Raw genomic sequence first — 27,956 nt, 5'->3', positions numbered from 1 at the left:
CGCTCTGTTGTGCCTGTCCCCTGCCTTCTGGTGTTGCCGGCTGTCCTTTGCATTTCCGTGTCTGCAGCTGCGTCACCCGGTCTCTGCCTCCATCCTCACGTGGGGGTCTTCCTGAGGTGGTTTCTGTTTTGGTGCCTTTTTTATAGGGACACCAGGGGCTGGATTTAGAGGCCATCCTAATCCAGACCTCTCAACTTATATCTTAACTACATGTGCAAATAAATACCCCATTTCCAAATAGGGTCATGTTCACAGGGACGGGGGCTTAGGACTTGAACATATGTTTTGGGGGGACACAGTTCAGCCCCTTACAGTAACGGTCATTATCTGTCAAGCCTCGTATGTCGCTGCTCTTTTGACAGGTCATGTGTCTCAGTGCCCCGGGGCTTCATCTTCTGACCTTTTCTCTTTTACCTACATTAATTTCCTAGGCAATTTCATCTATGCTTTAAATGCCTTTCAACAGTTTTAGGCAGCTTCTAAAAGACTTTGAATTATTAAAGCTAACATATATGCACATAAGTTACAAAGTATAATAAAACAAACATTCATGAAGCCACTTGCAAGATGAATCTGTGTATCTCTTTGTGCCTGACTCTACCCTCCAAGTACAGCTCCAAATACAACTCTATCTCCAGTTTTGATTGTGGATTTCCTGGCTTAAACAGAAATGTTTTATTGCCATGTAACTCAAAATAATAAACTTTTGAATTTTGCTATGGAAAAGGGGTATCAGACTATGTATAGTCTTTTTACTTTTAAATTCAATTTCATTACAAGTGTTCACTAATTTATATTCTCCTAAAATATTTGATGGTATGATTGGTAATATATTAACATTTATCACAAAGTCTTAGTAATTAAGACAGCATTATATTTTTGTAGGGGTAGGTGAATTGTCTATGGGAACAGACTAGAGAGCCCAAAGATAGATTGATACATATATGAAAACCTGATTTACCATGGAAGTAACATTGCAGATGACATACTCTTTGGCTTAAGCAATTTCTACAATATATACTAGCATAGGTATGCATAGATCTGTATTAAAGAATGCTCATTACAATATGGATTATAATAACAAGGTTAGGGACAATCCAAATGTGTGTCAATAGAAGAAGTTTTAAATTATAAAATATCCATTACATGTATTCAATTATAAATGGACAGTGGGCAACTATACAGCCATTTAAAAAGAAGAAACTAGGGAAAGGGGGTCCTCTCATGCATTGCAGATGGGACTGGGAAATTGGTACCCTCATTCTGGAAAGTAGTTTGGCAATATCTGTCACATTTTGAAATATACCAGTCTAGTGACATAGAAATTCCACATATTAGAATCGTAAGAAAAACCCCTGAACATCTTCTGAATGGAATGTACTCAGATCGTAAATGTCCTTGGTGCTTCAGAAACAAGATGGAAGTGGAATAACTTAGATGTCTATCAATGGGAAAGTGGCCAAACATATCATGGAGTACAGTCAGATAATTTCTTAAAAATGAGACAGGGAAATTCCCAGTAGTGGCAGTGAAACAAAGTGATTGTGTGAACCCTCCCATAGTTTGCAAGTATAAGATCTCAACCACATATTTTTAAAAACCTGTCTTGAAATGCTTGAAAGCATCCAAAAGTAAACAGAAGCCCCTGGGAATGGACTGGAACTCTTCTGTACTATTTGAATTTGGACCAAGTATAAAATAACTTTTCAAAAGGCAAATATTTAGATCTCAGTGTTTTACATATTAAAATGAACCTTTTAATAATTCGACTATAATACCCTACACATCTTTTGGATTAGGTTAGCATGTTTTCACTTTTAGAATGAAAAGTGCATCTGTCATTTCCTAGGAGATTGCCTTGCTCTATTAGAGGTATTTATTGATTCATTCCATCTCAGCCAATATATACTGAGTGTCTAAATGCCAGACCCTTTTCTAGATGCTAAGGTACATAGTCCCCAAGACAGGCAAGATTTCTGCTCATTGGGTTTATAGTGTAATGAACTGTATTGTTTCACAGGGTCTTGTAAGCAGAAGGTAAATATTCACATAAAGATATCACCTGAGAGAGAATGGGAAAAAAAGAGAGGAAAAGGGATAAGCAGAAGTCCTATTCCTACATGTATATTAAACTCCCGAAGTGTTAGGGTTGAAGGGAGTCCTAGCAGTTGATAGGGAGTTCTTAGTAGTTATAATGTATTCTTTTCAGATTAATTCTTAGGATACTTCAGAATCTTAATCTTCCAGTTTTCAGTCATTTTAAATATCAGTGGCTCATAGAGATGTAATTTAACAGAGAATTCTTATTTAGATTCATTTTTTTTTTCTTTTATGTTGGGGGAGATTGTGGGAAGGAATATGTCAACTTTTATATAAATATGACAGGTAAATATTGTGAAAAGGAATTTATTTGGCTTTCTTTTGGATTCTTCCATTGCTCTGTAACCGGTAGGCAACGTGTTGTCATTGGTTATTTTTACACCAGGAGAAAATTTTTTATGGCAGCAAAAAGTTAGAAACTTTTCTTGAGTACAGCAGTGCCCCCTTATCTACGGGGGATACCTTCCTAGACCCTCCATGGATGCCTGAAACCACAAATTAGTACTGAGTCTTATATATACTATGTTTTTTCTATACATGCATACCTATGATACAGCTTAATTGTCAGTAAGAGATAATAAAGATATGATAAAGCTTCATCTCAGTAAGAGATTGACAGCAATAATAATAAAATAGAACAATTACAACTATGCTGTAAAAGAAGTTACATGAATGTGGTCTCTCTCTGAATACCTTATTGTACTGTACTCACCTTCTTCTTGTGATGACGTGAGATGATAAAATGCCCACGGGATTAAATGAAGTGAGGTGAATGGCACAGCCACTGTGATGCAGCGTCAGGCCGCTGCCGCCCTTCCGACCACACGGTGGGAGGAGGATCGTCTGCTTCTGGGCTGCGGTTGACCTCGAGCAACTGAACTGTAGAAAGCGAAACCACCGATAAGAGGAAACTACTGTACTCAGCACTCCCTACCATCCAGAAAGTTCTTTATTATACAACTTTTATAACTACTTGGTTTGTTCACTATATTAATTTGTTTTTGATATTACAATCCTAATAAGGAATCTCTAACTCAGCTGGAAAAACACGTCAGATAAGATTCAACAGTATCAGATTTTTCTTGAAGTACACCTTGCCCAAGAACTTTCTGTAACTTTGGGAAATTGTTTATCCCCCTTCTTATCCTTTGTGCTTTTCAACCCTATGCATGAGGTAATAATGCTGTTTTTCTTTTGTTTTTTGCCTCTGTTATATTTACATGATCTTTGTGATGTGTGGTCTGTATTTTCATTAAGAACTGGCATTTTTGTGCAATTTTATATTTTTTAAAATCACTCTTACCAAATTTCTGATATTTCTCCAATAACTGAATACCAAAATCATAAATATACCACAATTATAAACTTGCAATGATTATCAGCCCACCTTGGATAATAAGCTAGAAATATGATAATGAGTGACTGCACTGTCTCTGAGTTAAAAGCACTTACTTGATTTTCTAAATCATTATCTGAGAAGATTTCTCTTTTCTCCAGTAGGCTTCAGTGACATCATATTGTTTATCCCTCAACTAAGTGTATTTTCTCTTTCTCTTTCTCTCTCTCTCTAAAAAACAACAACAAAACAAACAGCTTGATCAAGTCATCCGCCAAAGAAGCCTGTCCAGCCTGGAACTGTTCCTCTCCTGTGCTCAGAAACAGTTAAGTGCTTTAATAGCTACGGAACCAGTTGACATTGAATAAAGCGGACATGACAAGTGAACCCACACTGGCAATGGATGAATCATTAGGCCTCTGAAATACACGCTGTGAATTATAAAGATGCTTCTGTTTTCTTTCCAAATCTTGATTTCCACTTTAAGAGTAAACCAAAACAAAACATTTAGAACTATCAAGAGATCTAAGTTATTTTCTTTGTTTTCTCCTTTTCATTTACTATCATTTTATTAGTAGTAATAGCAACAGAAAGTATGATGAGACCCAAAAACCATTCAAAATTGCCACAGTGCCATGAGTTAATTAAGTAAACTTTATACCACCTTGTGGCCTGTTAATACTGTAATTGGCAAAGAGAGTAAATATCCTTATTTATAATATCACAGACTCTTAGTAAGATTGCTGCGAATGTGATCCTTTGTTGGATTTTGAGGATGGCAACAGCATGGACTTCAGCATCACCTTTTTATCCGTGTGGCTTGGAACGAGCGCACCGCTCTGATGGAGAACATTCTGACATTACCAGACCTCTTTTCTGTAGTGAAATCTATGTATTTTCACTGGTAACAATTACAAACACTGAACGTTAGTTCAACTTTAATCTGACATACCACTTAAAGGAGTATGTTTGTAATATATGCTTATTTCCTATTTTTGTTCTTCAAAGTCAGTATAAATCAATAAAGTCATTTTTCTTACGGTGAACTCACTGTCTAGAAAGAGAATGTAACTAAAAATATGTACTTAATTCGAAGCAGTAATACTTCAATGCAAAATCATGAGTTTTTTTAATGTCAAAACTCAAATGTCATTAACAGGTATGCAAAGAATTTGTCTTGTTTTCTGAAATGCTTCTACTTTCATGGGCTTTGTACTTTGCTGGGATTTCTCGGTGTAATAAAACGAGCTGCAAAATTGTATTTGGTTATTACTTCTCTTCTTTAATCCTTTTAAAAAAATTAAGTGGTTTTCTTCTTTAAAATTTTTTCTTACTTAAACTTCTATATCCATGGATCCCCCAAAATATTTACAATAGTATTTACCAAGATTCTTTAAATGTTAATGACTGCTTAGTTTTCTCTTACAAATTAAATAAGAAATAAGGCAAGTAGGCCACTGACTTAAGTGCAGCACAGTAAAAAGGGGAGGTCCTGGCTTTTAATTCAGGAGCGAGCCAGTAACACAATGTTTTGGTCATATTAAAATCACTTGACTGTCATCAAATTTAAAATGATAGGGCATTTTACAAGTTACTTCATTTTAGATGAAAATGGAGCACAGAGGTCACTGAAACTGATTCAGAAAGACTTAGATGCAGAGATAGTAGAAATGTCAAGAGAATATAATAGTCTGCACTGCTCTTTCACCCCTTACCACCACAGAATGATTTTTTCTTCTTCCATTTGGGGTCACACCTTTGCTGTTGATATAGACTAATTGTTGCCCAAAGTAACTTGGAACAAATTGATACCTATCAGTCCATGACTATTTGCACAACACCCAGCATGCCCAATAATAAACTCTTGGATTGCTTTTTTTCCACAGAGCTGACCTTAAAGATAACTCAGAATAATCATCTGGGCATAGAATTGAATACATTAATCCTTCCAAACTGAATAAGCTAATAATCTTTTCAGTGGTGTTCAGGTTAGAGATTTCCACATGGAGAATAGTATTCGGATTTTGCTCTGCTTACCGGAAGTACATAGGCCATCTCAGGTAGTAGTCACTGAGAGAATTCGATGATTAAGTGCTGTGCTCTGACCAAAGGTAAGAGTTTTTCCCTGAAAAACATGAGCCCAAAGTCTCAAAGAGTAGTCAAATGTTTTATATTTAAGATTTTCTTTGTCCATTATATGGTTTCCTTAACTCTTCTTACAGAGCATTTCCGATCTTTATGTTGAATAAGGCACCATTTGAAAAGCGGAAAGTAAGGGAACCGTTAGATGTTTTGAATGATAAAGCCACGATCAGACAGTGCATTCTTAGTAGTATGCTTGATAGAAAAGTTCCTTCCCCCAAAAATGACTTCTTTATGCCAGCTCTTTTCACCTGTTATCTCAATAACCCTGTGAAGGGGAGGACACACCACATTTATTAGTGGAGAGGGTTAAGTGTTTATTTGCCCCTGGGGACCAGGTACAGTTGGGATTCCAGAGCTTTCAGCACATAGTTTTTGCTCTTTCTGGTGCCCTGGATTTATCTAATATTCTGTCCATGAGAAACCTTCCGGAAGTTCCTATCTTGTAGTCTTACCACATTATCTTAACCTTTTAAGAAGGACACTAGGCCCCCTTACTAACCTAGTGGGAATCCTAGCTCTGACACATTCTAGGTGCAGGGTGTTGGACAAATTGCCTAACCAGTTTGAGTCTCAGTTTTCTCATTTGTGAGGTGGAAATAGTGATTTTGACAGGCTTTTTGTAAAGACATTAAGTCTGTAAAATACCCCTTATAGTAGACCTCACTAGCGTGACCACCAGTTCACAATAATTTCCCTTTCTCTGGGAACTGCCTGCAAAATACAGGTGTGATTGCCCACAAACAATTGCTAAACAATATTATTCTGCCCCTGTGACCTGACTAACCCCCAGGTGAATACTTGACCCCAGCTAGGCCTCCTGTTAAGGGTCATAGATGAGACACTTCAGTTACTTTACCCTGGGGAGACAGACATGAACTCTACCTCTGAGGTCGCAAGGGCCCTGATCCCTGCCTATCTAAATACTCTTCCCCTATGCCAGGACCACTTACTTTTTTCCCTTAAACTAGCCAGAGCTAGTTTCTATTATGTACAACCAAAAAAAATACTAACCATGGCAATCCAGCCCAGAGTCGAGCACATAATCTCTGGATACTCAGCCCTCGTAAATTCTTCATTTCCTGCCACCATAATAATCCACAACCAAAATGGGAACACTCTTTGATTTATTTTAAGGAATGTTAAAAATATAACTAAACCAAAGCCCCTATTGTCTAACAAAGCTGAGTAAATCACAGATAACCTAAAACTGAGTAAACAGTACCCTGCTTAGTTCTCTGTTACTCAGAATCTAGAGTAGAGGTTTAAACTCAGCTTCGCTACATGCTGATTCATGTTCTGAGACAAAGGAGCCTCGCTCGTTGATGGCTTTGAAATCAAAACCAGAAGGACGTCCCCCTGACTGGTGTTACTCTGCACTGAGTCAGGTGTCTGCAATTATGTTTTTTTTTTACTTGACAGTTAAACCAAATGGAATTGGGAAATATCTACACTTTAAAAGAATAGAAATAAAAGAATTATTCATTCACTGAATTAAAAAGATAAACTTTGTGTAATAAATCCTGGATAAGAAGGGAAAAGCCATAAGTACAAACCTGGAAAACATTCTTAAAACTCCAAAAAAAAAGGATAGTTGGATCAAAGCACTTAGCTCCTAGTACTCTGTTTACATACCAGTAAACAACTCTACTGTAAAAACTCTGCTAACAAGAAGCAGAAAGCCAAAGTGCTCTGAATCCACAGGCTGCTCCTAAGAATCACCCCCAGCATCACGGAGCAAGAGCGCAGAAACAGCATATGAGAATTCACTGCTGTGACTGCCAGAATTCTTTTCTTTAAGCCGGGCAAAAGTAAAACTCTTCCCTTTATTAATTGAAAAACAAACACATTTTAGACACCCAGTCTGCCATAATGCAGGGGCTACCTGGCCGTCGGTCACTGGTATTGGTATGTATTCATAGAAAAGAGCTGGTAAATTTTTCTGTTTTTGTCTAGTTTTCTGTTTCTTTTTCGGAGGACCTTCCATTCTCATAAGTTGATCTTTAAATTCCACCTCCCCCTGCTGTCGGCACACATATTGGTATTTTCCTAGGGAGTACTCCTAGAATTAAATAATTTGTGTTACTTGTCATGAATAATAGTCTGTGTTATTTTTCATATCTCCTTCTGAAGGAATAGGTCACATTCTTTTTATTATGGTATCATTGATATACAATCCTTAACGAAGGTTTCACATGAGCAGCATTGTGGTTACTACAATCCCATTATCAAGTCCCCCCCACATGCCCCATTATAGGCACTGTCCATCAGCATAGTAAGATGCTATAGAGTCACTGCTTATCTTCTCTGTGCTGTACTGCCTTCCCCGTGCCCCCCATACTACATGTGCTAATTCATAATATCCCATAATCCCCTTCTCCCTCCCTTCCCACCCACTCTCCCCAACCCCTATTCCTTTGGTAACCACTAGTCCGTTTTTGGGTTCTGTTGAGTCTGCTGCTGCTTTGTTCCTTCAGTTTTTGCATTGTTGTTATACTCCACAGATGATGGAAATCATTTGGTATTTGTCTTTCTCCGCCTGGCTTATTTCACTGAGCGTAATACCCTCTAGCTCCATTCATGTTGCAAATGATAGGATTCGTTTTCTTCTTATGGCTGAATAATATTCCATTGTGTACATGTACCACATCATCTTTATCCATTCATCTACTGATGGACACTTAGGTTGGTTCCATTTCTTGGCTATTGTAAATAGTGCTGCGATAAACATAGGGGTGCATCTGTCTTTTTGAATCAGGGATCTTGTTTTCTTTGGGTAAATTCCTGGGAGTGGAATTCCTGGGTCAAGTGGTATTTCTATTTTTAGTTTTTTAAGGAACCTCCATACTGCTTTTCAAAGTGATTGAACTAATTTACTTCCCCACCAACAGTGTAGGAGGGTTCCCCTTTCTCTACATCCTCACCAGCATTTGTTGCTTGTCTTTTGGATGGTGGCCATCCTAACTGGTATGAGGTGATACCTTGTGGTTTTTGCATTTCCCTGATGATTAGGGATGTGGAGCATCTTTTCATGTGCCTGTTGGCCATCTGAATTTCTTCTTTGGAGAAGTGTCTGTTCAGATCCTTTGCCCATTTTTTAATTGGGTTACTTGCTTTTTGAGTGTTGAGGCATGTGAGTTCTTCATATATTTTGGATGTTAACCCCTTGTTGGATATGTCATTTACAAATATATTCTCCCATACTATAGGATGCCTTTTTGTTCTACTGATGGTGTCCTTTGCTGTGTGAAGCTTTTTAGTTTGATATAGTCCCATTTGTTCATTTTTCCTTCTGTTTCCCTTGCCTGAGGAGATATGTTCATGAAAAAAATGCCCATGTTTATATTCAAGAGAGTTTTACCTATGTTTTCTTCTAAGAGTTTTATGGTTTCATGAATTACATTCAGGTCTTTGATCCATTTCGAGTTTACTTTTGTGTATGGAGTTAGGCAATAATCCAGTTTTATTCTTTTACATGCAGCTGTCCAGTTTTGCCAACACCAGTTGTTGAAGAGGCTGTCATTTCCCCATTGTATATCCATGGCTCCTTTATTGTGTATTAACTGACCATATATGCTTGGGTTTATATCAGGGCTCTCTATCTAGTCTGTTCCATTAGTCTATGGGTCTGTTCTTGTGCCGGTACCAAATTGTCTTGATTACTGTGGCTTTGTAGTAGAGTTTGAAGTTGGGAAGCATAATCCCCCCCTCTTTATTCTTCCTTCTAAGGATTGTTTTGGCTATTTAGGGTCTTTTGTGGTTCCATATGAATTTTCAAACTATTTTTTCCAGTTCATTGAAGAATGCTTTTGGTATTTTGATAAGGATGGCATTGAATCTCTAGATTGCTTTAGGCAGTATGGCCATTTTGACAATATTAATTCTTCTTAACCATGAGCATGGGATGTATTTCCATTTATTAGTGTCTTCTTTAATTTCTCTCAATAGTGTCTTATAGTTTTCAGGGTATAGGTCTTTCACTTCCTTGGTTAGGTCTATTCCTAGGTATTTTATTATTTTTAATGCAATTGTAAATGGAATTGTTTTCCTGATTTCTCTTTCTGCTAGTTCATCATTAGTATATAAGAATGGAATAGATTTCTGTGTATTAATTTTGTATTCTGCAACTTTGCTGAATTCAGATATTAGTACTAGTAGTTTTGGAGTGGATTCTTTAGGGTTTTTTATGTACAATATCATGTCAGTTGCAAATTGTGACAGTTTAACTTGTTCCTTGCTGATCTGGATACTTTTTATTTCTTTGTGTTGTCTGATTGCTGTGCCTAGGACCTCCAGTACTGTGTTGAATAAAAGTTGGGAGAGTGGGCGTCCCTGTCTTATTCCCACTCTTAGAGGAAAAGCTTTCAGCTTCTCACTGTTAAGTATGATGTTGGCTGTGGGTGTATCATATATGGCCTTTATTATGTTGAGGTACTTGCCCTCTATACCCATTTTGTTCACATTTGTTTTTTTTATTGCATCCTGACAGCATTTCATAATGCCTAGCCTATCGTGATGGACTTAGTGTATAAATGAATGATTTCATAAATAATCAGATCAATCATTCATTGTACCTATAATGTAATAGATTGACTAATCCTGAGCTAAAAGATTCTGACTACTAATTTAAAGATTACCTAAAATTGCTGTGTTTCTAAATGAGGTCCCATAAGAAAGTTAAACTTAACTCTCATAAAACATCCTTCTGTGAACCAACAAAACTTCTGAACACTAAAATGAATTCTGCATTTCCAAATGCTACTAGACTAAATCACTAAATCACAGCTACTGGAGCGCTACTAAATTGATAGAAATGTGCTACCCAAATTTAGAAGATCCTCGAACAATGTAAGTAGGAAGAACATATGGAAAATCATATGTGAAATCATATGGTGTAGAGAGATGCCTGGCCATAAAAATAAGAATCTCCCACTGAGTGGTCTGTAGTGTAAACATCATACTCACTGGTCCTGGTCTATCAGGTTTCAGTTACAACAAGAAGGGTGGAAGAAAGTTCAGAGAAGAGAATGTGTGCATGGGGTTTTGTGATTGAGAGAAAGGGATTCAGAGGGCCCAGCAGGAGGTGTGAGTGAGGACAGGAGAGGTGTTTGGTTGTGGGTCACGTCAGGGTCTGTCCGTGGCAATGTGGTGTAAGAGTCCTGGTGATGCTGGATGCCAAAGAAAATCTGATAGTCTTTAAAATCCATCTCTGTCTCCCAATTGTGATACAATTGTAGCCTTCTATTTTTGAGAACTACACAGAAATAAAGGAACAAACTCATTCAAAAGGTAGAAAGCCTTGACCCAGTCCTGGCAGATATTCAGTTCTCAGAAGTCTGGGAGCTTGATTTAAAAAGAAAAAACTGAAGTCACAGAACATACAGATCACTGACTTCAACACAGCTCAGACACTGAAAGATTATAGGAAATTCCTTGTGGCAAAATATGTTTATGTAATGAATTTTGAGTATTTGCTCTTTTCTGTAGGTACTCTTTTCTAGAATGTTAGTAACCACTGGGAAGTGAAGAGAACTACCTTACATGAAACGTATTTTTCCTGTAATATTTTTATTTCTGTCTGCTTCCTATAACTGCCAAAAATAGAAATGTTTGATTTAAACTATAAAAATCTTAAGCAGTGATTCAATTAGTAAACTTTTCATTATTTTCTCAGTGAGCTATTCTTTAAAACTCATTATACTAGTTTTACAGGCAAAACAATATGTTTTTAGGTTCATGGACTTTTAGAGAGCTACAAATAAGCAACACATTTTATTTTTCTTGTAATTGTCTTTTTTCCCAAAAAAAAGAAACAAAACAGGGAACTTTTACACATTGTATCAAAATAGGCATGTTAGTAAACTAGGTAGAAATGTCAGGTCAGGTGTTTTAGAAAACTCTGTAGATTGCAGGCAGTCCAGGTAAATATCCAGCTACAGTAACTGAAAAGTAAGATACATTTACTTTTTTATGAATGACCTGCTTTCCGAGTGTCACAGCGATGCTACCTAACATAAACCCTTTATGTTGGCAGTTTCTCACATAAAGAATACTTGTGTTCAGAAATGTGTTTTATCTGTTCTCCTTCTTTATCATATATATTAAGTATTATCTGCATATTCTCTATCATATACATTAAGTATTCTACTGGAGAAGCCTATATATTCTATGTAACCCATAAAGCAGAACACTTTCTATAGACCTAACCTTAAACGTAGCACGATTGGTCCCCTCGTGTTTTTATTCTCTCTTCCTATGTGACCTCTTCAGATTCCATGGCTTTATATACTGTCCATATGCTTAAGGCCATCACATTTGTATCTCCAGCCCTCTTCTTTTAAATCCAGATTCCTATATCAGCTGCCTACTTAATATTTCCACTTCAAGATGTGGAAATATTAGCATATCAAAACAGTGCTGTCCATTGCCACCCCACCTCTGCCCCCAGGGGTCTTCTCTGTCTTTTCTAATATTTCCCATCCCAATGAATGTCACTATTACTCTTGCCCCCCGCCACTTCTCTCTCTTTCCCCCACCCCACCTACTTCAAATTCAGTCCACTTGGTGTTATCCTAAGACTTATCCTTAATCCATCCACTTTTTTCCATTCATTCTACTACTACCTACCTCATGAAAGCCTTTATCATCTCTTGCCTAGACTTCTGAAATAGCCTCATAAGTGAACCTCTGCTTCCATTCTTGCTCCTAAATAATCAGTTACCCAATTACAGCTAATGATCTCCTAGGACCGACATTTATTGAACCATCGAATGCCTCTCCAGAAAAAGGCATTCATGATTTCACTTTGGATGCTAGGAACACACACAGCATAGTAGGAATAGAAGTCGTCATGGTGGTTTCTGTCACCGGGGCAGGGACACTGACAGGACTGGGTGTAGAGGGTGAAATCACAAGGGAGTTGATGAAAAGGAGCAAGCTGGCAAATGAATGGCTAAGCGATCTGCCAGTCTCCGGCGGGTCTGTATGTCACTGCAGGGAGCTGGCTGGTGCCTTTTCCACCCCCTCTGCTTCTATATGGCTTAAAGTTTGACCTGCCCGCTTCTCTTCACTATTATGTACTTTTTAAACCAGAGTGTCTCTTTTTGAAGGCTTACTGTGGAACAGAACTCCACATTATAAATATCCACAGTCTCTTAGATAATCTTTTAAAGATTGGTTATGAATTTTATTTGTGATTGTAGGAAAAGTGGGATTAAAAAGGCACCCCCTTCTTTACCCTGTAGCCCTTGAGCTAATGCTGAATCTTTTTCATACAGAATCATATATATTACAGATGAATGTGCAGCTTAGGCTATTCTGGGCCTTTGCTGTAGAGTCTAGGCTGCATAGGACCTGGGTACAGGGAAGTGAAGAGCCCTGGCTTGGGGTGCAATGCACCAACATTCTCTCGGCCTTGATTAGCCTTCTAGGGGGGAGAGACAGAGGCTTCTCAGCCCTCATGGAAAGTTGATTATCTCATCTCCTTGCCACGTGGCACCATCAATCCTGCCATTATGGTGAACACTGACAACTAACAAGCTGGGCAGCGTAAACAAGATGGGGGTGAGGAAGGGAAACAGCAAAATCCAGAGAGACTCGAAGCAGGAGCAGTAGGTCCGGAAAGGGCCATCTCACTGCCTATCTATCTGGCTTAGGCAGCAGGTCCAGCCCCTTGTCAAAAGCTGCTACAACTATTACGTACACAGTTGACCAGTAGAAGTACTTGAGAGGCAGAATGTGCCAAGTAACCACTGGGCAGTCAGGCTCGCCTCCGCAAGCTGAGGTCACTGTCAGTGGCCATGCTTCCCTCCCCTGTGAAATGGAGAACCCGGGACCAGGAGGTGGTAGTGATTCCGTTCCATGAAATAATTTAAAGTAGTCCAAACAAGGAATGGGAGTAAAAGCATGAGATGGTGTTCAGCCTTACATTTTGTGCTATAAGCACTTTTGCATATTTCTGACTCTTAAAGAATAAAAGAAAATAAGAGGAAGCCCATATCTGAGTATGCTCCATGGGAAGGAAAAATTATAATTGGATACCTTTGCTACTATCAATCATTTAGCAATACTTCCAGATAGAACTTTCAGAGCTGATGGAAACTTTCTATATATGCATTGTCTAAAATGGTAGCCGCCAGCTATATGTGGCTATTGCACACTTTGACATGTGGCTAGCATGACTGAGGAAACTCAGTTTTGTATTTAATTTTGACCAAATTTAAATTTATGTAGCTACACATGTAACTAGTAGCTACCATACTGGAGTGTGTGAATCTCAAAATTCCCTTGGCAGGGAGAAACAGTGACTAGATTATGGCCCCTGATCTTTACCACAATAAGATTTGTTTCCTCTCATCCTTCTTAAGATGGGCGTGGGGAGGAGGCATCTCACTACCACAAGTGCGTGTGACAATGCTCTGAGGAAGGGTATCTTACCTCAGAAGGTGGAGAAGGCAATGCTGTTGATGATTGCTTAGTTTTATCACAAACAAAGTGTGCAAGAGACCCTTGAATAACCCCGACTACCATATGACTCTTGGAGCTACGAGCATTTCAGATTGAATGCCTGCGAAGAGAAGGCATAGCTCTGATCTTTGCCCAAAATAGTACTTAAAATCAGAAACTCATCTCTGAAGTTTGAGGAAATATGATAGATTCAGGTTTGGTTTGCTTCGGAGAGGGAGGGACCTGGAAAATCAGTATGACTTTAGCAGATTGAACAACCTCAATAATTTGAATACTTTTCAAATTAATTCAGAGTAGTAGTATTCAATTAATTCAGAGTAATTCAAACTATTCATTATTCAGAAATTGAATAATAAGGATTCAGATTTCTAATTAATAGGTTTTGATGAATGAAAAATAATGTCTAATTAGTTAGAAGTCTTCAAAAATATTCACACCTCTTCTCCAATAATTGAATTTGTTGAAAAGTAGCCTTTCATTATTAAAAAAATCAACTGAGCACTTATTATGTCATGCATTGTACCAGACATATTATGACTAGTTAATGCTTTTAACAGTTGTCTTAAAGAAGAGGAAACTAGAGCTGAGAGAACTTCAGTACCTCATCAGTGATCATTTTTGTAACGTGCAAAGCTGGGTTCCATCCCAGGTCTGCCTGATAACAAAGCGTGCACTTTCCAGATGAAGTATTTCCTTTGCCAGCTGCATTTACCTATTTGATCTGGCCATTCAGTCTGTGGATTCACTTCTGTAATGTATCTCCCACGAAAGGATGCCGATCGTTCTCAGTGCAAGCTCCAGGTACAGCCTCCTGGCAACCAGTCTAGGCTAAGCGGTTCGTCACAAAGCCTGCACTAAGCCCTGTGATTTATGGGAGTGTCAGGACTTACACTGACAGGTCAAAGTTGTGGGAAAATCATTTCCCTTCTAAGCAAAATTCCATTTAATTGCTATCATTTACCTGGTGGGGAAAGATTTATGACCCACAGCTCAAGCAAATCGATACTCCTTAATACGGTGATTTAACCTGGAGAAACATGACCTAAAGGACAAGAAAGACTGGTTGGAATATACAGTCAAAGAATCAGCTACTATGGTACTAACTCATATAATGTAACCATATAGATTCTTCCTGAAGACTGATCTTCTCCCAAGCTCGAATCAATTCTTAAGGGAACTCATCAGTCCAAATCAATACCTTGATGGTGTGATGAGCAGTACAACCTTGCGTTTTCCGAAAAGAAAATGAAAATGGCTGAATAAAATCACTTAATGCTATTTTAAGTCTGAGTCATAGAGCACAACACGGAGCCAAGAATCAGTAGCTCCTTTCCTCAGATTTTACCTCTTACTTGAAACGGATCCAGCCCACCGGTGATAGGAACATCAGAAATTACATCAAGAATTAAGAATTTGGAAATACATGATGGAGTATTTTTCCCAATGCAAAACTTTACTGACAGATTCGTGTCCTTCCCTTTTATAATTTGTCACAGTTTATGCAGGATGGAGCCGGGCTGTCTGGGTTCAAGTCTCATGTTCATCATTTTCCAGCCTGATATGTAACCTCCCCCCTGCCTCAGTTTCCTCAGTTATAGAGAGACACTAGAATTCACTTCATAAGGTTGTTAGAAGGTTAATACATGTGAAGGCATGAAAATAATGTCTGGCCCATAGTGAAGAGTTTATGTTCTGTATTCATAAAGAAAAAAAGTTGCTGTTTACATCATCTTTACTTAAAATATTTTCATTACCATTATTTTTGATAATACTTTCATATTGCTAGAATGTCATTTTTTTAGCTTTTAAAAGGACTTGCATTACATTGATTCATTTGTTCTTTCTGATAGTTTTTCTCTTCTGTTAAACCAGAAGAGAGTTTCTCTTAATTTTTCTGGGAAGAATTTATCTGTCATCTTTCAGCCAGATGTCCCATTAGCTGCTAAGTAAGAAGCTTAGACTTCTATAAAACATCTTCAGAGAGGGTGCACAATAATGCTTTACTGAATGAGCTTATTTTCTGGTGGCAACAAATATTTTGAGAATTCTGAAATTCTCTTTCCTTCTGTTATCTAAAATTAAGTGGTGAGCAATCTGTCTGTCACGTAACCCTCCTATTTCACTGTTGTGCTTGTCTCACGTATGTTTACCTCCAACAGCCTTGCCCCCTTAGTCTCGTCTCCTCCCCTCCCCTCCTCCTCCACCTCTGCTGTGTCCCTGTCTGCCGTGAAGAGTGGTGACAAATGCTAATCTGAACTAGACCACAGTCAGATGAAGTCAGATGGAGGCCTTGGCTTTGCATCAAACCTAACGCAGAGGGGAAGGGTGGAAACTGCCGGCTTGTAAATAGCGAGCCACCCAGGGCGGGAGCCCCGAAAACATGTAAATAACACTACGTCCCCTAAGCTTTATTTCTCAATTTTGTCATGCTTCCTCTGCCAGCTAGTTTAACTCAAGTATGATTTGCAGTGTTATTTTATTGGACATTTTTTTTGACAATTTGAGTACAGTTCTGAATGTAATATTAAATCCTCTTCTGGCTCAGCAGATTGCAAAATTGCACGCTCTGTCTACACATCAAATCCTAGGTCTGGAGGGGAATTCAGACTTTCCTTAGTCCAGCCCCAGAAAGTCCTGTGTTTCCCAAAGCAGATGGTATTTCAAAATATCCTAAAGGGCATCCATACAAGAAGATTAATTATGTTATTAAAGACTTTCACGCAAAGGTTAAAATTAAGTTTGGTTTCCTTTTCTTATAAATTCGTATAATTCTTTCTTTCTTGTTCAAGGATCTCTAGCCAACGCCAGTGGCTGAACCAGGAAGTTTAATCACACCTCTGTGACAAAGAAGGAAACTAAATATCATAAAATATGTTAACAATTTAGTTGTTCTAAATTCTTTGTGTCAGCTTTTAAGTGTCAGGTTTGAGATTGGTCCATTTTTTAATCCATCAGGGATCTAGTGTTGAAAACTCCCAGAGAAAAGCTATTCTAAAGAACTCAGAGAATTAACTCAGTTCTGGCAACCCTTTCTATGGAGATTTGGGGATGACCAGAAACTGCATTGTCACAACTCTTCAAGCTTTGGCCTAGTGTGAATTTAAATTTAAATTATATTACATTTTATTTTCCTAAGAATTCTCTAAGAAAAAAAAAAGTATATGATCAAAGGAAGGAAAAATTGCTTTAAGCAAAGTCCCAGTGGTTTAATACTATATATTTAGTGACAGAATGAAGATTTACTTTTGAACAGCATTTTAATCAGCTTTCCATTGGGCCTTCTATCATCACAGTTTATTATTGGAGTTGTTCATCAGCTATAAGTTGACAAAGAAATGATAGATTGCTATAAAATTTTAGATACATGGCATCTTAAAGTTGTTTTAAAATACACATATCAATTTTAAAGTTAGGTACATTAAAAAAGTATTCGTACTGAACAATTCTTCATAATCAGCATCTAAGATATTATTTTATATATGGTTAAGTAGTTTCTTCAATTTATCTTTTTATGATTTCCCCTCTTAAAAGAAGCTTATTGCTGTGTTATGTATTTCTTTAGAAACCATTTAAACTGTATAGGAGAGACTTCTGGTCTTACTCTATCCAGTTCTCTGTGTCCGGGACGTAAGACGGGTTGTATAGCCCTATACCACGGCTTGTAGACCAATGCTACAGCACCAGTGGGCTATGAGCAGAAACGATGCGTATCACATCCACGTCAAATATCTAATTACTGCTGCCAGACCCACCAGCCCAAACTGCCTTCCTGTGCTGGTTGACCGTGGAGGAGATCTTGTGTCAAAATTGTACAGACACGAGAAAAAAACAGCCTCCATCACTGAGTTGCCACATGAAGGGCAGTTGGCTTGGAGGGTCTCCAATGTCCACAATTAAATGGTTTTAATTGAATAAAATATAAACTTTGTTGTGTGTTAAGTCGCTGAGTTTTCTATTGCAGTGAAACCTGATCTATCTTAATATGACTAGCAAGATAACAAAAGTCAGGAGGTAATCTGGCCTATTTACATTTTCACTTCCTTGAGAATCTCACCAAGACCTGCCTAGGTCTTTGTTCTGAAGTTCTCATCACCTTCAACAATACTGAATATTTGTTCGGTGTCTAATGTTTATACATACAACACAAGATGCCTAGGATACAGAGACAATGCGGATGCATCCCCTTGCCCTCAGATTGCCATAAAAGTACTTCCCAGGATTAGGTGAGCCATTCAAAGTTGAGAACTATTACTGAAAACTTTTCTTACCAAAAAATGTTAGTCTGAAAATGGCGCACGCACAGACACAGACACACACACACACACACACACACACACACACACACACATAGTTTGTGTATGTCATACATTGGTATGCATTTGCCTGTATGAATGTTCTAAACATACATGTATATGTGCATTTGAAGTGGTTGAGGAGGGAGAAAGACAAGGCATTACATCCTTTATAGGTCTTTCACTGAATTCCAAAATCCAGACAAAATAAATTTGTAATTAGTGATGTGTATCTGCCTGACACCGTCTTGCACAGAATAAGAAGTGGCTCCCAGATAATAGGAAAGCTCACATAATTCACTTCCAGCCAGTCTGTAGCTGGTGATATCCCTTCTGCCCTCTTTTCTCTTGCAGAGTGGGTCAGAATTGTCAGACATGAATTTTTGAAATGAGAAAAAAATTGTTTTTGCTATTATTGTGTTTACACTTGGTAGCAGTTCCTGGCACTAAATCAAATGTCGGTTTTATTTAATTACTGTTAATGCCAGATAACTGCTATTTAACCACATAATTGTTTCATGATGGCAACTTGGCCTGCCTCTGGCCTAGGTGTGCTCCTGGGGGCCGACAAACACAGCCTTCATGCTTCATGTGAGTGAAACACTGATTTGTGGAAAATCTGGACTTAGCCTTTCTTCATTTAGTTGAATAATCTGTTCTTGAAATTGCCAGTGCTAAAGGGATAATCATTATTAATGTTTCTAGCCTACTTTTCATGAGTAAGGTGTTTTTTGTTTTTTGTTTTTAACATATTTCACCCCTACATTACCCCCTTGGAGTGACTGATGGCGTTATCATGTTACGTATTAAGAAAGTACAACTAACTAGCTTCTCTAAGAAACACAGGTTATCAAGTGAACAAACTACCACCCAAACTGAAGCCTTTGCTCCGATGACATGTCATCACATTTTTTAATGTTAAAAAAATCTATTTGCAAATATTCCTCTTTATAAAATCTCCCTCTTTAAACCATAATAAGAACCCTCCAAATTACTTGTAGAATTGCCTAAGTAATCTTTGGCAGCATGTCTGAAGGGTGGTCTGTGGATCATCTGCATCCGAATCATCTGGAATGTTTGTTCAAAAGTCAGATTCCTGGTCCCCTACCCAAACTTTCCAAAACAGAATCTTCTCAAAGCTTCAGAAATTTGTGTTTCTAACATACTTTCCAGATGACTCTAATACACAGTAAAGTTTGAGAACTTATGCTGAAACATAATTACAAGCATTATCCCTAAACAATTGGGGCGACATCTCTAAGCCAGTCTAGAGGAGACTCGGACTTGACCACAGGAATACCTCACCACGCCCCTTTGCGTCTGACCGCTCCCCTGACTCAGGAATCTGAGTAGTGGGATAAGTTCAGCTGATACTAGGGGCCAAGGGGAGGCAGGGGCGGGTGAAGGGCAAAGAGGTCACGACAGGAATATGTTTTTCTTAATTTGAAATGTAATTTGAAGAAACACTGAAAATGAATGGGTTAATTTTAAAATGTGACATTAATTGGTGGCTCTAGGAAGTATTTTTTTTTTATTTCATACATTTGCAGGCTTATGCTAAGGAAGAATTTGATATGAAAATGAAAATGAAGCCGGTGGCTGGTAGAGAAGTTGTCTATCCCTGGGTGGAGAGAAGAGAAACAGAGGCAAGAGGGAGGTGTGGAGGGCAGCGTTTGAAAACAGAAAATAACCTTTACACACATTCTTTTAATCTTAGGTTAAGTGTTAGTATCCTGTTTTGCAGTTTCAAAATTTGAGTCAGAATGAAGTTCCATGAATTGCCAAAGGTCAGTCGGTTAGTCAATGGCAGACCTAATTACACTCCAGTGACTTCAAACCCACTGCTTTTTCCACCTCATATATTGCATTTTCATTTGTTTTAAGCTTTCCATCTAGTTTGAAGTCCATCTGAGGATATCACATCTGTCCAACTCAATTAATGTGGCAGTGTGACCACATTAGTGTTTTTAAGCCTTTCCTACCACTTTTCTCCCCTTCAGAATATTTACAACTGCTGTGTTTTCATTAGAGTGACTTTTAGGATTCTCCCAAGTTCTTCCAAAGAGTTGTCTATTGTGCTTTCTTCCTTTACCTTTTACAAATTCTCAACTCTCCTGTACCCTACTGCAGTTTTTCCTTAAAAAGAAACACTAAATGGATGGCCAACATCCCAAAGACAAAGAACAACAAATGCTGGCAAGGATGCGGAGAAAGGGAAACCTTCTTACACTGTTGATGGGAATGTAAATTAGTTAAACAGTTGTGGAAAACAATATGAAGGTTCCTTAAAAAACTAAAAATAGAAATACCATTTGACCCATGAATTCCACTCCTAGGAATTTACTCTAAGAAAACAAGATCCCTGATTCAAAAAGACATATATGCACCCTATGTTTATCACAGCACTATTTACAATAGCCAAGATATGGAAGCAACCTAAGTGTCCATCAGTAGATGAATAGATAAAGAAGATGTGGTACATATACCCAATGGAATATCATTCAGCCATAAAAAGAAAAGAAATTCTACCATTTGCAACAACATGGATGGAGCTAGAGGGTATTATGCTCAGTGAAATAAGCCAGGCAGAGAAAGACAAGTACCAAATGACTTCACTCATTTGTTGAGTATAAAAATAAAGCAAAACTGAAGGAATAAAACAGCAGCAGACTCACAGACTCCAAGAAGGGACAAGTGGTTACCAAAGGGAAGGGTTTGGAAGGGTGGGAGAAGGATTAAGGGGCATTACAATTCACAATCACAATATAAGTAGGTCACAGGGAAGGCAGTACAGCACAGAGAAGACAAATAATTACTCTCTAGCATCTTACTATGCAGATAGACAGTAACTGAAATTGGGGGGTTGAGGACTTGATAATATGGGTGAATGTTGAAATCACAATGTTGTTCACATGAAATTTCATAAGGTTGTATATCAATGATACCTTAATTAAAAAAAAAAAAAGAAACACTGATACAGTCTACCTGAATGGCATGATAGAGGAGCCCAGAAATATGCTCTACTGAACGTCAGGTAGCTCTTGGCTGAAAGCTATAAAAAACAGTATTCTTTTCCAAGCCATTTGGAGGCACTTGACAGGCAAAAAGCAACATGGTCTACATAAACATAGTAATCCTGATCTCCATGTGTCATCTGCATGTTGCACAATGCTGTAAGTTATTCATAGAAACGGAAGTTAGGAAAAGAAAGCAATTCTGCAATATGCTGGGATTAAAAAATCCCTGGTGAGGATCTATGTTTGTTTATGAAGAAATATTCAGATGGAATGGAATGGCTCCTGCTACAATGTGCAAAGGTAATAGATAATGGTATTATGAAGGCAGCAGCACCTTTTCCATAAATAACCCCAGGATTGGGTTTTTCTTCCCAGAGTCACATTGCTATGGTGTATTTAGAAAAGAAAAGAGGTAATTGGTTTACATTTGCTTCGGAGTCCACCCTGATGGCTACTCACCTAAGATGTATAGTTCTCCTTTCTCCTTCTGGATGTGTCACTGCCACCTCGTCAAACGGTTCCATAGAAGAGATGGTCAAGATGGTAGTGGTTGAACATGGGATGGGCTTCACTTCTATTGATCGTTCTGTCATGTCTATCTTTTTTGCTATCATAGCTGTTGAGGTATGAATTACATGTAAAAAGCTGTACATATTTAATGTGCCCAACCTGATGAGTTTGGACATAAGTATGCATCATGAGACCATCACTGTCATCAAGGTCGTAGACACATCCTTCACCTCCCAAAGTGTCCTCCGACCTCCTTTATTATAATCATAATCCACGTGCTGTACTTAATAATAATTATTATTATTTTGTAATAAGAACACTTAAGATTTACCCTCTTAGAGAATTTTAAGTATACAATACAGTATTATTAGCTATAGCTCTGTGCTGTATAGTAAATCTCCAGGATTTATTTATCTTACCTAACTGAAATTTGATACCCTTTAATTATCATCTCCCTATATCCCTATAGCTCTAGACCCTGGCCATCACCCTCATACCCTCTGCTTCTATGGTTTGACTATTTTAGATTCCACATGTAAATAAGATCATGTGGTATTTATCTTTCTGTGTTTGATTTCTTTTACTTAGTGTAATGTCTTCCAGGTGTATCCATGTTTTTGCAAATGGTAGGATTTCCTTCTTTTTTAAGACTGAATAATATTCCATTGTGTGTGTGTGTGTGTGTGTGTATATATATATATATATATATATATATATATATACACACACACACCACATTTTCTTTATCCATTCATCCATCAGTGAATTTTAGTTTATTTCCATTTCTTGGCTACTGTGAATAATGCAGCAGTGAACTTGGAACTGCAAGTATCTCTTTGAAATCCTGAGTAAACAAGAAAATTGTGATGTACTTCAGAAAAAGTCTGACCATCTGCTTACTATTTTCCATAGTCAAAAAAAAACAACTAAAAACCCAGAATTTAAGTCTTAACAGGCAGTATTCTATAGCTACCCTATAGAATATAGGTTAGTTCTTAACTTTATTACTTGTCCCAAGTTCTACTTTTATTTGCCAGAAATAATTCCCTTTGTTATTCCTCCACCCTTTTAAATCAACACCTACTTTTGGGGAAATTTCACTTACTATCCACAAGGGTTATTATCCAAGGATTCATCTGGCCCAGCATTACATTTCCTTAACTCTAAGCTTATTTGTGGGACTGGTAAAAACAAGAAAGTGATCACAACAAAATCTCGGGGGTGTAGCAAAAGCTGTACTTAGAGAGAAATTTATAACAAATGCATATATTAAAAAAGAAGAAAGATATAAATTCAATAGTCTAAGTTGCCACTTTAGGAAACTAGGAAAAAAAAAGAACAAGTTAAATCCAAAACAAGAAAAAGAAAAGAAATTATAAGAATTAGAACAGAAATCAACGAAGTTGAAAACAGGAAATCAATACAGAATATCAATGATACCAAAAGCTGGTTCTTTGGAAAAAATCAATACAATCAATAACCCTCTTGTCAGGCTAACTAAGAAAAATAGAGAACACAAATTGCGAACACCAGAAATGAAAGAAGGGATCACTACAGAACCTATGGATATTAAGAGGAGAATAATATTTGATAACAGTTGAAATGGACCAATTCCCTGAAAGACACAATTTGCCAAAACTCACATAAGAAGAAATAGACAACCTGAATAGATATACATCTATTTAAGAAAGTAAATCAATAATAACCCTATGAAAAGAGAAAGTACTAGGACCAGATGGGTTCACTGGTTAATTCTACCAAACATTTAAAAAAGAAATTATGCCAGTTCTCTACAATCTCTTTCTGAGGATAGAAATAGAATGACTACTTCCTAACTCTTTCTATGTGTCTAGCATTACCCTAATACCAAAAACAAACTAAGACAGTATGAAAAAACTACAGACCAATATCTTTCATGAACATAGATGCAAAAATCCTCAACAATTTATTAACAAACAGTATTCAAAAAAAGTAGAAAAAGAATTAAACACAATGAACAAGTGGGATTTATCTCAAATATGTAAGGCTGATGCAACATTCAAAAATCAATTAATATAATCATCATATCACAGGCTATTGATAATATCACCATTAATCATATCAGTACATGCCAGTACTTTAGCACCCCCCAAAAATGAAATGCTTAACTATAAATCTAAAAAACATGTTCAAGATCTATATGAGGAAAACTATAAAATTCTGATGAATGAAATCAAAGAAGAACTAAATATACAGAGATATTCCATGTCTATGGATAGGAAAGCAATATTGTCAAGATGCCAGTTCTTCCCAACTTGATCTATAGATTCAATGAAATCCCAATCAAAATCCGAAGTTATTTTATGAATATGGATAAATTGATTTTAAAGTTTATACGGAGAGGCAAAAGACCCCAAATAGCCAGCACAATATTGAAAGAGAAGAATAAAGTTGGAGGGCTGTTGCTGCCCAACTTCAAGACTCACTATTAAATTTATGGTAATCAAGATAGTGTGATATTGATGAAGGAACAGACAAATAGATCAGTGGAATAGAAAAATGGTCCAGAAATAAACCAGCATAAATAAGGTCAACAAGTCTTTGACAAAGGAGCAAAGACAATACAATGGTGAAAAAATAATCTTTTTTGACAAATGGTGCTGGGACAACTGGACATTCATGTGCAAAAAAATTAATCTAGACACAGATCTTACCCTTTTCACAAAAATTAACTGAAAATGAATCCTATACCTAAATGTAAAATGCAAAACTATAAAACTCATTGAATGTATCATAGGAGAAAACTAGATGAACATGGGTATGACTTTTTAGGTACAATACCAAAGGTACAATCCATGAAAGAAATAATTGATAAGCTAGAATTCATTAAAATTTAAAACTGCTCTATGAAAGATAATGTCAAGAGAATGAGAAGATAAGACACAGACTGAGAGAAAAAAATTTTTATAAGACACATCTGATAAAAGACTGTAGACCAAAACACACAAAGAATTCTTAAAACTCAATAATAAGAAAATACCCTGATTAAAAAATGGGCCAAAGACTTCAACAGACACCTCACTAAAGAAGAATACAGATGGCAAATAAGCATATGAAAAGATGTTCCATATCACATGTCATTGGAATAATGAAACAAGATACCATTATATTCCTATTAGAATGGCCAAAATCTGGAACACTGATATTATGAAATGCTGGTGAGGATGTGGGGCAACAGGAACTTTCATTCATTGCTGGTGGGAATGCACAATGATAAAGCCACCTTGGTAGACAATTTGGTGGTTTTTTACAAAGTGAAACACACTCTTACTGTATGGTCCAGCAAAATGCACTCCTTGGTATTTACTCAAAATAGTTAAAAACATGTCCACACAAAAACCTGCACATAGCTGTTTATAGCAATTTATTCATAACTGCCATAACTTGTGGGCAACCAAAATGTCCTTTAGTAGGTGGATGGGTAAATAAACAGTGGTACATCCAGACAATGGAATATCAATGTTAAAAAGAAATAATCTAGAGGACCCGATGGGTGCCTGCACGCGGAAGATCTGGCCCCGCGGAGGTTCCTGCTACTGAAACGTGGGAGGCGGAAGAGGCGGCAGGTTGTAGATTTTGCTCTGGGCCCCAAGGGGTTCCCCTGGGCCATTTGAACCCAAGAGAGGAAGCAGAGGCACCGTGGGGGCGGCCGAGGGGCAGAACCCCCGACCTGTCCTCCAGGCGGAGAGTTGGGAGTGGGAAGGGGAGAAGTACTGAACACAGGGCTGAGGAGCCTCCGGGACCGGGTCCCCGAGCATGGGGAGCTGGAGCCACCGAGGCCGCCCGGCCGGGCCCAGCCTGTCTGCCAGCTCCTCGGAGCCAGCTTTGCCAGGGCAGCCGCGTTGTCTCTAGCCCGGCCCCGCTTGAGGTCGTCGGCCGAAAGACAGCAGCATGGGTTCCGCCGCTGCCTCGCTTCCTCCGCCTCCTTCCCCTGGCCCTGCCCTCCTCCTCCTTCGTCTCTCCTCTTCCCCGTACGTCGCCCTTCTTTTCCTCCCTTGCGCTCCTCTTTCCTCCCCTCTGCCCTCTTCCTTTCCCCCTTCTGTCTCCCTGCTTTTCCGTCTGTCCTTTTCCCCTCTTGCTCTTTTACTCCCCTCTTCTGTCCCTCTCTCCTCTGTCTACCTCCACCGCCACCTCGCCTTCCTTCCTGTCATCCTCCCTTCCTCATCCTCACCCTCCTTCCCTCCTCGCCCTGGATCTCCGGCCCTTCTCCGCCCCTTAGCCCCCGCCCCCAACTGCCAGCCCCCAGCAGCTCAGTCCTGCGGTAGCTAAGCACCGGGGGCTGCGAGCACTGTCCGCTGTGCCTGCCTGCGACGCTCTCACACGGCTCAGGAGAAAATGGAGCTGGACTTCGGGCCTGACACATCTGATGGCGCATCCTAAGGAGATCTAGCAGCGCTCCCCTGATCCATGGGCCCAGTGACCTTTCACAGGTTTTTCAACCGTACACATTCAGAACTTGGAGGAATAGTACAACAATTATGAGCCGTCACAGCCTGTTGCTGTCATCCTCCCCTAATTGTATTCCTAGGAGCAGACTGCATCAAATCAGGAGGGAGGAAGGCACGGATGTGATGAACAAAGAAGCTGCGCATGAAAGGAAGTGTAAACAGCCATGCAGATAAGCCAATCATGGGATGAGAGCTTGAGCCTGAGTGATAGTGATTTTGGCAAGCCGGAGAAATTATATTCTCCTAAAAGGATCGACTTCACCCCGGTTTCTCCGGCACCATCACCCACCAGAGGATTTGGAAAGCAATGTTTTTCACCATCCTTACAAATGTTTGTGAGCAGCAGTGGGCTGCCACCAAGTCCCATTCCTAGTCCAAGACACTTTCCCAGGAGGAGTCAGAGTCCAGTCAAGTGCATGAGGCCCAGCGTTCTTGGTCCTCTCAAAAGAAAAGGTGAAATGGAGACAGGAAGCCAGCCCAAGAGGCTTTTCCAAGGCACTGCCAATATGCTGTCTCCAGAGGCTGCACAGCTGTCTGATCTCAGTTCATGGAAATTCATTCTACAGCAAAGGAAACCCTCAACAAAACAAAAAGACAACCTACTGAATGGGAGGATATATTTGTAAATGACATGTCTGATAAGGGACTAATATCCAAAACATAAAGAACTCATACAATTCAACACGAAAAAAAACCCCAAATAATCCAATGAAAATATGGGAAAAGAACCTAAACAGACATTTTTCTAAAGACATACAGATTGCCAACAGATGCATGAAAAGATGCTCCACATCACTAATCATCAGGGAAATGCACATCAAAATCACACCAGTCAGAATGGCTACTGTCCAGAAGACAAGAAATAAGAAATAACAAGTGTTGGTGAGGATGTGGAGAAAAGGGAACCCTCCTACACTGTTGGTGGGAATGTACATTTGTCCAGCCACTGTGGAAAACAACATGGAGGTTCCTCAAAAAACAAAATAGAAATATCACACGACCCAGCAATTCCACTGCTGATAATTTATCCAAAGAAAACAAAATCACCAATTCAAAAGAGATATATGCACACCTATGTTTATTGCAGCCTTGTTTACAGTCGCCAAGCTATGGAAGCAACCCAAGTGCCCATCAATAGAGAAACAGATAAAGAAGATGTGGTACATGTACACAATGGAATATTACTCAGTCACATAAAAGGAAATCTTGCCATTTGCAACAACTTGGATGGACATCAATGGTATCATGCTAAGTGAAATAAGCTGGGCAGAGAAAGATACCATATGGTTTCACTTAAATGTGAAATCTAAAAAGCAAAACAAACAGAAAAAGAAATAGACCCCAAAATATGGACAACTAACTATTGTTTACCATAAGGAGGGTGGTTAGGGGATGGGTGAAATAGATGAAGGGGATAAAGAGGTACAAACTGCAAATTGTAAAATAAATTAGACATAGGGATGGAAGCACAATGTAGAGAATATAACCAGTAATATTGTAATATTTTGGTATGATAATGGAATAACTATACTTACTGTGGCAAGCAACTAGCAAATATAATTATCAAGTCACTATGTTGTACATCTGACATGAATATAATATTGTA

General features: G+C 38.4%; 1 protein-coding gene and 1 pseudogene across 11 annotated transcripts in view; both read left to right on the top strand.

Moving 5' to 3' along the window:
- The window catches only part of CCDC91 (coiled-coil domain containing 91), a 304,590-nt gene extending 299,893 nt beyond the window's left edge, over positions 1-4,697 (top strand). For all 11 annotated transcript variants that reach the window (XM_037020378.2, XM_073223944.1, XM_073223938.1 and 8 more), the window contains one exon: positions 3,694-4,697. In XM_037020378.2, the coding sequence (XP_036876273.2) occupies positions 3,694-3,804 (111 nt within the window). In that variant the 3' untranslated portion in view covers positions 3,805-4,697. The remainder of the gene's footprint in view (positions 1-3,693) is intronic.
- A 21,484-nt stretch (positions 4,698-26,181) lies between these two features.
- On the top strand, positions 26,182-26,976 carry LOC108405444 (PABIR family member 2 pseudogene; annotated as a pseudogene).
- The last annotated feature ends 980 nt before the right edge of the window (positions 26,977-27,956 follow it).

The sequence above is a fragment of the Manis javanica genome, chromosome 15 (assembly GCF_040802235.1).
Source record: "Manis javanica isolate MJ-LG chromosome 15, MJ_LKY, whole genome shotgun sequence".
NCBI classification, from domain to species: Eukaryota; Metazoa; Chordata; class Mammalia; order Pholidota; family Manidae; genus Manis; species Manis javanica.
The sequence above is the reverse complement of the archived record's forward strand: the minus strand, read 5'-3'. Positions and strand labels throughout refer to the sequence as shown.